General features: G+C 39.3%; 1 protein-coding gene across 1 annotated transcript; it reads right to left on the bottom strand.

Annotated features, from left to right (window-relative positions):
- Positions 1-1,723: 1,723 nt before the first annotated feature.
- LOC102241175 (olfactory receptor 8S1) lies at positions 1,724-2,713 on the bottom strand. Its single transcript, XM_014548596.1, has 2 exons — positions 2,292-2,713; positions 1,724-2,256 (listed from the first exon to the last, which is right to left on the bottom strand). Exons 1-2 carry the CDS (start codon positions 2,711-2,713, stop codon positions 1,737-1,739), a joined length of 942 nt encoding a protein of 313 aa, XP_014404082.1. The 3' UTR covers positions 1,724-1,736.
- Between the last annotated feature and the right edge of the window lie 9,082 nt (positions 2,714-11,795).

The following is an 11,795-nucleotide window of genomic DNA, read 5'->3' as shown; positions in this document are numbered from 1 at the left end:
GAAGGAAGAGATTTGCATTCACATAGTAGACTATTCTACTCATATAATTATTTCAAACTGCTTTGGCAGTGAGGTCCCTCTGGTGAGACTCAAACTTACATATATTCTCATTTCTTTGCCCATAATTGACACATTCAAAATTTACTTATTGTGCAGCAAGCATATTTAAAAATTTTTTAATATTCTTAAAAATGTAGTGCAGATACCAAAAACTGTCCGTGATCTCTTTGAGTTTATATTCTCTGCAGCTGGAGAGTGCAAATTGAAGGGGACAATGACAGTTGATAGTTGTAAATAAGCAAAAACCAAAGGTAATTTCAAAAAGAAATAATTAATTTTTTACCACAATTTTAATCCACATATCTCTCACAAATCTCCTTCTCACTAATTCTGCAACTGAGTTTCATGATCTAAGGGACCTCTGCTGAAATTCTGTTGGTTTCTTTCTGAAGTTGCCACAGGCCTAGTGCAGCATTTGCTCTGCTACTGATGCTCTCGTGTTCTGCCATTTCTACAGCATCACTGGGATGAGGGCCAGGGCTACCTGTCTAGCAGTGCACACGAGCTGGGGAATCTTCTTTTATCATGGGGCCCCCTCACAGGATTTTTGGCTATTAGGTAAATGGTTTGAAGAGGATAAACAAATGTGCTATGTGTGGTCTTTATAGGACATGCATAGGTCCAACAAACAATTTCAAATTTCTCCATTGTCCTTGGATACCTGCAGGTATATGTCTATACCTGCAATTCCATGGTGGCACCAATATATGTCTTTTAGGTCATTTCCTTGCAAATGACAGAATACAATTCTGACTTACTTAAACAACGTAAATTAAGACAACAACAATAACTAAAGAGGGAATTCATGAATTTGGTCTGGGGTAGCTCACAGCATCCAGGGGAGAGTCAGTGTGGCAAGGTGGTAAAAACATAGACTTAGGGGTAAGTCCATTTGGTTCCAAATTCCATCCCCACCACTTACCTCTCTGAGGCAGTTTCCTCCCTCTTCTTAAAATAACAATAACTAAAGCATTTCCCTAAAGCACTTGTGGTTAAATACACATTATGTATATAAAATGCTTGGCACAGCCCCTGACATCATGCAAATATCTGATCATGTGTTCTTATTATAATTCATGTTTATGAATCTGCCTTGAAAAGGAAGAATCTAGGATAACACCAGTGATCTTATCAGTGGGCCATTGGGATTGGCTGTCAGAGTACTGCAAACAGAATGGCTGTCATCTGCCTCTCTCTCCTCATCTGAATCTCTCCTCATTAAAATTCCTACAGAGTGAATGGTCTGACATTGACCACGTACTCATTCCTGTACCAAACACTGTGCCAGGAAGAATGAATGAATAATGAGCAGGGACGGCGAGAATTTGGGGTCACCATAATTAACAGAACCTATGATTAGAAGTCTCTATGGAACTATATTGAGCAAGTGGAATTTAACTGCTAGAAGCAGGGCAAAGATAGACGAAGTGTAACAGAAATGTGTACCATACTGTGTGTAATAAATTAAATATTTTTCTAGGAAAAATACCTAGGACGACTTTTCTCTGACTCAGGCTTAACTGGTAACATTCTAAGAAATTTAACTCCATCTCTGCTTAAGTGTTCTTAAGAAAAGCTGTAGGGCACCTTGCAGATCCTGATATCAGAGAATTCTCCTGAATATCCAGGCACTACTTACTGGAGTTCTACCCAGAATCCTCATCATTCTGATGTTATTATTTGAAGCACCAGAAATATTTTCTCAACATCCTTTTCACAGCAGCCTTCATCTCCTTGTTCTTCAGGCTGTAGATGAGGGGATTCAGCATAGGGGTGATCACACTGTACTGCAAGGAGAAGATTAACTCTCGAATGGATCCAGAATTTGGCATGAGATAACGGAGAAGTCCCGAACCATAAAAGAAGATCACTGCAGTGAGGTGGGAGGAGCAGGTAGAGAAGGCCTTGCTTCTGCCTGTGGAGGAGCTGATGCGCAGGATGGTGGACAAAATGCGAACATAGGAGAAAAATATCAGGAGAAAATTTCCAAAGAAATGCAGGAGGCTAGAGCAGAGCAGGGCAGTAAAACTTGCAGTCACATCAGAGCAGGACAGGGGGTAAAGAGAGGGCAGCTCACAGCAGAAGTGATGGATATCTTGAGCCTCACAGAAGTCTAAATTGAGAGCTACAAGGATATTGATAAGAGCATCCAGAAAAGCAAAACTCCATGAGGCCCACACCAGCCCCATCAGCTGTCTAGAAAAGCAAAACTCCATGAGGCCCACACCAACCCCATACACAGCTGTCTGTTCATCACCTGGGCATAGAGCAGAGGAGAACTGATGGCAACATAGCGGTCATATGCCATCACAGCCAGTAGGCAGGATTCAGTGCCCCCGGAGGCAAACAGAAAGAAGACCTGAGCCAGGCAGCCCTCTACTGAGACAGTTTTCTTCTCAGACAGCAGATTCTCCAGCAGCTTGGGCACAGTGACAGAGGAGTGGCAGAGATCGAGGAAGGACAACTGCCTCAGGAAAAAGTACATGGGGATGTGAAGATGGGGATCAAACCCGATCACCAGCAGCAGCATCAGATTCCCCATCAGGGTCAGGAGGTAAATAACAAGGAACAGCACAAAGAGCAGAGGCTGGATCTGGGGATCCACAGACAGCCCGAGGAGGATGAACTCAGAGATAACACTGTGGTTCCTCATTGCCTTCAGTATGTTCTTGGGAATGTCAGAAATAAACTGGGTGAAGCCTCTTCTAATGTCTGATATCTCAGTGTTTTCACCCTATTCTCCATTCACAAAGTTTCATGCCCATTCAAAAATGTATTTCTGAAATGGTCTCTAGATTTCCTAAAACATGTAATAACCTTTTCTACAGAATCTCAACACTAGATCAACTCACAGTCCACATTTATTGTTCTTTCTGTAATGTCTTAAAGTTAATTTGTTGTTGATTTATTATTCAATCTACAGAAGGATGTTTGTAAATGGTTGATAATAATCCAGTAGAAAGAGAGAGATTCCAGGAGGAATGAAATACAATTGCAGAAATGGTGTCTCTGAGAGCAGCTGGGTTTCACAGCAGAAGCAGAGCATGGATGGCCTTAGGTGAGAATGGGTTTTCTTCATTCACAAAACACCCATGAAGTCAGTAGATTTGGTGTTAGGAAGGAAGCACTTCTCATCTGATGGCTTTTGTTATTCACTAAGTATTTAAATGAGATCATTAATGGAAAGTGAAGAGGGGTAGTGGCTGGACATGTGCCCAGTGAGGAGAAAGGGAGTTAATTAGAGACAAAGCACAGAGATATCCCAGATACTGTGTAATTTATCACAAGAAACTGTTGACTGATATGAAAACATACTCTGGTCATAATCTCCATGCCCAGTTTGTGTGATCTATTCAGAGTCAGCTCTTGTCAAGCCTTCATGCCACTTGTAAATATAGACTACCCTCTAACTTTCAAAAGCTTGACCCTTTTTTCCAACTGTGATCCAAGAACCCAGATTACAACCATCAGCTCAGGATAACCCTTCAACACTATTAACCACACCATCTTGACCTTCATGTCCTGCTCTATCTCTTGTGTTCATACTACAAGACCAGCACATTCAATTTCTCAAAAGCCCTGCTTTCTCCCCCACTGTTTATCCAAACAACACACAGGCCTAAAGCTACTCTTAGGAATCAATTCCACATTACCTGCATTTCTCGCCTCACTGAGCAATAACTAACACTGAGTTAAAGAAAAACCTTTGAAAATCCAGTAGCCCAGAAGAGGAATAAGTTTAAATATCAGTGTGAGAATTTGGTATTAAGGTGAAGTTTAAAAATTCCTGTTGATATAGATCTCCTCCTTGATTTCTAAAAGAGGAAAATACATGGGTAAATTGTAAAAACCTAAATACTTCCAGTCATGTGGGGATTGCATTTGCTCTTGTTATTATTTTACTTTTTTCTTTTACTCACCACTCAAGTTCTAGCTATAGAGACTGGATTCATCCGGAGAACAGTACACCAGTGGCAGAAGATGCTGGAAAAGCAAGGAATCAAACCATGAAATTCAGACAGACAACCACCCATTATCATTTCGGAGGGCAGCAGAAAGAAAGCTCCCCTCTGTTCTACTCATCTCCAAATGGAGCCCCACTACTAGCACTAGAAATTCCTTGAACTTTGGGGAAACGTCCTCTCTTAGAAATAAAGGCCAAAGCACAAAACTCTTGCAGAGGACAAACCTGGAAATTGTATCCTGTCGGGCCAGACTCCCTCACAGGTAGAGGTGGACTATATTAGCTATTTGAGGGCCACAGAAGGAAATAAAATCATCACGTTCACCTGGTGCTACAGTTTTACTGTTCTCGGTGCTTCATTTATTCAGGCTAGTGAGTCCAGATGTGGAATGGAAACAGCTCTGAGAATGCTGCCACTTTATGTTTTCAGTTACTGTCACAATTAGGTGGAGGTAGCTGACTCGGTCATTTCCAAAGAAAAGCTGCCCGAGAGGAGCTCATCTTAGAATGAGACATGCAAAAGCACCTAGGAATTGTAACTGCCTCAAAGGAGTTGCTCAAAAGTGTTATTTAAAAACAGAAGTGTGTGTGTGCATGAGCAAGTGAATGGATGAGACTCAGGAGGAGAGGAGTCACAGAGAACAGATCTGATAGAAACCAATAAGGGACTTGGACATCCTAGACTCCCATGAAACCAGATGTAGAAAGGATACTGGATAAAAATTTCACCCACTGGAAAGGTTTGCACCAAAGCTGTGTCTTGTGCCCTGTTCTGAACTTCCACATACCACAGAATACATAATTATGGGGGATAACTATGACTAAAGTATCTAATTTGTTTGTAGACCCTATATGTTTGAAGTGCTTGGAGAGGGTTATTTTTGAGTCAGGAGGTGCCCAAAAGCTATCACTGATAGTCTGATCTCCTTCCAACTCCTACAGACAATTCTCAGCTATTAGCCTCCCCAAACCACCAGATTTCTAGTATAATGTGAGCTTTCAGCACCAAAAAACAAAGAATATACAAAGAGACTTGTCTCAATTGTCCCACGTGTAAAATGAAGACTAAAAATAATTTCCTTGGAAAGTTGTGAGTTCTTAACTTACTAATTTAAGTATAGTGCTGAAGACAATTGAGGTGCCAAAGAATCATTAGATTCTCTTTTCTTTACCCCCAATCCAAGTGTGTAAATTTCCCAAAAGGAAAAAGAGAAGTGGTTTTGAGGAGCAGACCAAAACATTTAAGGTAACAGAAACAAATACCATGTCAGAGAGAAATGTTCTCCTACCTCCAGAGCAGGAGAATAAAGATAAGTTGAGAGGACTGAGGGGGAACAGAGTGCCCGAAGAGGAATAACAAGAAGTGATGGGAATGAGGGTAAAGGGGTCCTACAGGGAACACAGAGAAAACCATGAGAGAACAGAGAAAACATTACCTGGTTTCTGTCTTTTCCTGGCACTAAGTGCATCTTGTTGTTCTGAGTTGGTGGGCATGACTCTGAGCTCAGGAGAAATTCACAAGACAGAAAATGTTCCACAACATTGAATCATGTAAAGGGACGTTGCTTTTTCTATGGGAGACTTTTTGTGCATAAATAGAAATCTGTAAGCTCAATACTCAAAAGCCTCTGCAAATAAAGACATCAGAAACCTCTTCTAAACTTTGACAGCATTTTTACCCTTATCCCCTAATGTCTCCACAAAAAGACAAAGAAAAGCTTGAAAATTTCAAATTCCTAATAAGTAGTATAGCAATTCTTTCATACTTCCTCCAGCACAATTACACAGTCATTTCTTCACAAATCTCTCTCTGTGACTGTTACTACATTGCTAAAAGCACCTTCCTAACAAAGGAGGCTCAGGTGTAGCCATTCATAAGGGCTGTGGATAAAGGTGCCCAATAGGTTGGCAAGGTCTGACCTGAAAGCCCAGGGGATGTCTAGGTCCGTCCTGATTGTTGGGAAGCTCAGCCCCAAGCATACTTCGTACTCATTAGCTAAGAATGAGTACCGGAAGATCCCAGTGCGAATTCCCACTGAAACTCAGTGACTCACAGCCTACCATTAAATCATCTTGCTAATGTTTGTCATGAGTTTAATTATTATAGATAGTAAAGACATTTATTATTATAGAAACACTATCAGGTCTACAGTAATTTAAATTTTCCTACATATTTGACTTTGTTGCTTAGTTTTTTCTTCATCTGCAATTGCAAATTCAAAAGCTGAAACCAGATTGCAATGGATGAGTTTAACACAAATAAGACAGAGTTAAAAAGTATTAGTGAATCAGATAGGTCAGAAGAAAGTAAGAACTTCAATCTGAGAGTGTTTTCTTTCTCCTTTAAGAACTTGTTTTCATTTTTCCTTTAGTGAACGTCTTCTAATAATATATTTATCGCACCTTCATTCTTAAAGGACATAAAATTGTAATTTTTAAAATTCAGTACTTTGAAGATAATATTTCATTGTCCTCTGTCTCCTTGTTCATCTAATGTTTCTCCTGAAGTCAACTGTTAGTCTAATTCAGTGATTTCCAACTGATGTGCTGTAGCACACTGGTGTGCCTCAAGAATTTTTAAAACAAGCAATACCTGACTATTTAGTCAGGGGCACTGACCTTTTTGCCCGTAGATTATCAAATAAGAAAATGACAACAGCCAACACAACAATAGCCATCTGGTGTGAATGAGTAAAATTATATTGATTTTTTGTCAGATTGGCAAAAAATATAATAATTCTAGAGGCCCAGTGCATGAATTCGTGCACAGGGGAGTCCCTCGGCCTAGCCTGTGCCCTCTCTCAATCCAGGAACCCTCAGGGGATGTCTTATAGGCAGTTTCGGCTCGATCCCTGCAGGCCTGATCCAGACAGGAGGGAGCCTGATCCCTGCAGGCCTGATCCAGACAGGAGGGAGCCCAATCCTGTGCATTGAGCCTCTGTCCACTGGTGGACAGTGCGTGTCATAGCAACTGGTCATTCGGTTGGTTGGTCGCTTAGGCTTTTATATATATAGACTAGAGGCCCAATGCACAAAATTCGTGCAAGAGTAGGCCTTCCTTCCCCCAGCTGCCAGCACCGGCTTCCCTCTGGCACCCAGGACTCGGACTTCTCTCGCAGCCCCGGCTTTGTCCGGAAGGTCGTCTGGAAGGACATCCAGTCTAATTAGCATATTACACTTTTATTATTATAGATGTTATATGTGCTATGAGATGAAAAAGGTTGAAAATCTCTGGTCTAATTGTACTTCTCTGGAGTTAATTTGTCTTTTTTTTTCTCTTGCCACTTTCAGTATTATGTCCTTTGATTTAGTAATTTTATTATGATGTGAAAATGTGTGACTTTCTTTTTATTTATCATATTTGAAGTTTATTTATAGGACTTCTAGCATTTGTAATTAATATATAGTGTGTCCCAAAAATGTATACACACACTTTGAATAATTAAAAAGGCAGTGTTTATTAAAATACATTTCATTTTGTATTAAAATACATTTTAAAATTGAGCTATTAGCTGTTGAAGTATATATATATTTTTGGGGACACCCTGTATTTTTTTCAGTTTAGAAAAATTTCACCCATTATCTTATATATTGCCCCATTTTCCCGTCTATTACTCATTCTTTCTCTCTTCCTTGGAATTCCACGTACATGATGTGTATGACTCTGAGCTCAGGAAAAATTCACAAGACAGAAAATGCATCCTATACATTATGTATGTCATACTGTATTTTTTTTCTGTGCCTTGCTGTATATATTTTCTTCTTACCTATCTTACATGTCACTAGTATACTCCCAACAATGTCTAATCTCCTTTAAATGTATACATTGAGATCTTAATTTCAGCCATTGAGTTATTTCTAGAATTTTCACTTAGATATTTTTATAGTTTCCAAAAATAATATGCTAAAATTCTCAATCTGTTTTCAAGCTTCATAAATAGTTTAAACTTTAAAGTAGCGTATCTAGATCTGTTTCCAATGACTCTAGTTTTTGTTTCCCCATATGCTTGTTTAATTTTTTTCTATTGAGAACAGGATATTATTATGAAATTATGGTGAAAATTAATCAAGACTCTGGATTGCAGTCTCTTCATCCAGAGAGAATTTTCACTTGGCATGGGCGTCATCAGTCTGGATCATTATTTGTAACTGCAGGGGCTGAGATGAAGCTGGGTTTCAGCCCATGCCAAGCCAGCCAGCTTCCAATCCAATTTTACTTCAGGGTGTTGCCCTCTGAGGTTCCAACCCACACCCTTGGTGGTCCCTGAAATCCATTTTTCCCATTAACTTTAGGTTTACATAATTAGGTTTACATGAGGTCATGAGGGTGGGGCCCTCATGATGGGGTCAGCTCCCTTATGAGAAGAGCCCAGAGAAGTTGCTTTCTGTCAATCTTCACCACTCAGTCTATGGTATTTTTTACTGGCAGCCTGAGCTAATACACTACAGGAGATGTTCCTTCTCAATCCAAGACAAATGTCTCCACCTATGCTTTAGATATTATTCCATTCTGCTTCCTCTGGGATCTAGCGTCTTCAAACTTGTTATTTCTCTAGTTGATATTTAATTTTTCTTCTTCCTTTGTGTCTTGCATTTAATAATTAGCACATTCAAACTATTTTCTCTATTTGTGTGTATCATAACATTGTTTTTTCTAAAATACTTTCCCATGCCCTAGCCGGTTTGGCTTGGTGGATAGAGCGTGGGCCTGCAGACTGAAGGGTTCCAGGTTCGATTCCAGTCAAGGGCACATGCCCGTGTTGTGGGCTCAATCCCCAGTGAGGGGGTGTGCAGGAGGCAGGCAATCAATGATTCTCTATCATCATTGATATTTCTATCTCTCTCTCCCTCTTCCTTCCTCTCTGAAATCAATAAAAATATATTTTTTAAAATAAATAAATAAAATAAAAATACTTTCCCAGTCCCACATATCCTTGTAGCTTCTGACTAAATTATCTCATTTTCTTACACCCAAGTATATTAAAGTAATAATTGTATTACCTGGCTATCATTTCTGCATCCACCACTCTTCTGAAGCATCTCTATGGTTTACTAATGATCTCTGAAACCGGTATGAATTTGCTCTCAACCCTGCGATGCATAAAACACCATTTTCTATATTTTCCAATGTTTTGTTGTGTATTTTTTAAAAGTGTTTATATTATGTAATTTTTCAAACATGCATAAAGACTTGAAAATATAAAGAACCTCCATTATACCACGCATACTTAACAATCTTAACTTTTACCATATTTGCTTTAGATTCCTTTTAAAAAATAGGACATTATAGATCTGAAGTCTTCTTGAGAGCTTGTTTGGAGGTTTTAACAGGGGAGCACAGCTACTTGTATATCCTTGACTGAAGACTGGTCTCCTCTGGGGGGAAGGTAGTCCTCTTACACATACCGAGCGAGCAGCTTTGGGAGGGACATACATGGATCGGTGACGGAGGAGGGGGACACCCCACTAGCCAGCCAGATCAGCCGAATCAACCCTGGCAACCAATTGGGTGACAGATGTCGCAGCCAGATCACCCTCACATCCTGAAGTTTTCTTTATACTATTCCCTTCCTCTACCCATAGATAACCACTAAGTCAGAACATAGCCTTCTAAGATAGGCAGAATGGCCCCCTAAGGATGTCCACTCCCTAATCTTTGGAACTTGTGAATATGTTACTTTACATAGCAAAAGGGACTCTAATGTCATTAAGGTTACAGACTTATAAAAATGGAAAATTATCCTGGATTATCCAAATAGACCCAACTTAATCACATGAGTCCTTAAAAGCAGAGAACTCCCATTGGAGAGAGATGTGGCAGAACTGGAAGTCAAAGAGATTCAAAATATGAGACCTGATCCATAGTTGCTTGAGGAAGGAAATATAGAAAGCACAAGAAGTCATGCAACCAGCTTCTAGGAGCAAAGCCCAGACAACAAATGATAGGCAACAAAGAAACAGGGACTTCAGTCCTACAATTTCTTTTTAATTATTTATTTGTTTGTTTGTTTTTTAAATCTTTATTGTTGAAAATATTACAGATGTTCCTTTTTTTCCTCAATGACCCTCTAGCCCGCACCCACCCCCGCCCCAGACCTTCACCACACTATTGTCTGTACACCCTGGATTATTCATATATGCATCAAGGTCTTTGGTTAACCTCTTCCCTCCCACCCAGCCCCGCATTCCTTCTGAAATTCTGCAGTCTGTGCTGTTCTTCTATGTCTCTGGATCTATTTTATTCATCAGTTTATTTTATTCATTAGATTCCACATATGAGTGAGATCATGTGATACTTGTCTTTCTCTGATTGGCTTATTTTGCTTAGCATAATACTCTTCAGGTCCTTCCATGCTGTCTCAAAGAGTAAGAGATCCTTCATTTTTACTGCTGCATAGCATTCCATGGTACCAAGCTTTTTTATCCACTCATTTACTGATGGGCACTTGGGCTGTTTCCAAAGCTTAGCTATTGTAAATTGTGCATACATTCTTTCTGATTGGTAGTTCAGGTTTCTTAAGATATATTCCTAGAAGTGGGATCACTGGGTCAAATGGCAGTTCCATATTTAATTTTTTGAAGACACTCTATACTATTTTCTATAATGGCTGCACCAGTCTGAATTCCCACCAGCAGTGTACTAGGATTCCCTTTTCTCCACATCCTCACCAGCATTTGTCATTTGTTGATTTGTTGATGGCAGCTATTCTGACAGATGTGAGGTAATACCTCATTTTCATGTTTTATTTTGCATCTCTCTCTCTGATGATTAGTAACTTTCAGCATTTTTTTTTCCATATGTCTCTTGGCCATCTCTATGTCCACTTTGGAGAAGTGTCTATTTAAGTCATTTGCCCATTTTTTAAATGGATTGTTTTTCTTCTTTTTGTTAAGTTGTATGAATCCTTTATATATTTTGGATATTAACCGTTTATCAGATGTATCATTGCCAAATATGTTCTCCCAAGCAGTGGGCTCCCTTTTCATTTTGTTGATGGTTTCTTTTTCTGTGCAGAAGCCTTTTATTTTGATGTAGTTCCATTTGTTTATTTTCTTTTGTTTCCCTTGCCCCAGGAGATGTATCAGAAAACATATTGCTATGAGAGAGGTCTGAGATTTTGCTGCCTATAGTTTCTTCTAGGATTTTTATGGTTGCACAACTTACATTTAAGTCTTTTATCCATTTTGAGTTTATTCTTGTGTATGGTGTAAGTTTGTGGTCTAGTTTCATTTCTTTGCATATTTCTGTCCAATTTTCCCAGCACCATTTATTGAAGAGACTATCTTTACTACATTGTATGCTCTTGCCTCCTTTGTCAAATATTAATTGAGCGTAATGGCTTGGGTAGATTTCTGGGGTCTCTGTTCTGTTCCATTGATCTATGTGCCTTTTCTTGTGCCAGTACCAGGCTGTTTTGATTCCAGTGGTTTTGTGGTACAACTTGATATCTGGTATTGTGATTCTTCCACCTTTGGTCTTCTTTCTCAAGATGGCTGTAGCTATTCAGGGGTTTATTGGTTCCATATAAATTTTTGGAGTGTTTGTTCTATCTCTGTGAAATATGCAGTTGGTATTTTAATAGGGATTGCATTGAATCTATAGATTGCTTTGGGTAGTATGGACATTTTAATTATGTTAATTCTACCAATACATGAACACAGTATATTCTTCTACTTGTTTATATCTTCCTCTATCTCTTTTTACAATGTCCTGTAGTTTTCCAAGTACAAGTCTTTTACCTCCTTGGTTAAATTTATTCCTAAGTATCTT

The sequence above is a fragment of the Myotis brandtii genome, unplaced genomic scaffold, assembly GCF_000412655.1.
Source record: "Myotis brandtii unplaced genomic scaffold, ASM41265v1 scaffold517, whole genome shotgun sequence".
Taxonomy (NCBI): domain Eukaryota; kingdom Metazoa; phylum Chordata; class Mammalia; order Chiroptera; family Vespertilionidae; genus Myotis; species Myotis brandtii.
This window is presented reverse-complemented; position numbering and strand designations above follow the sequence as displayed.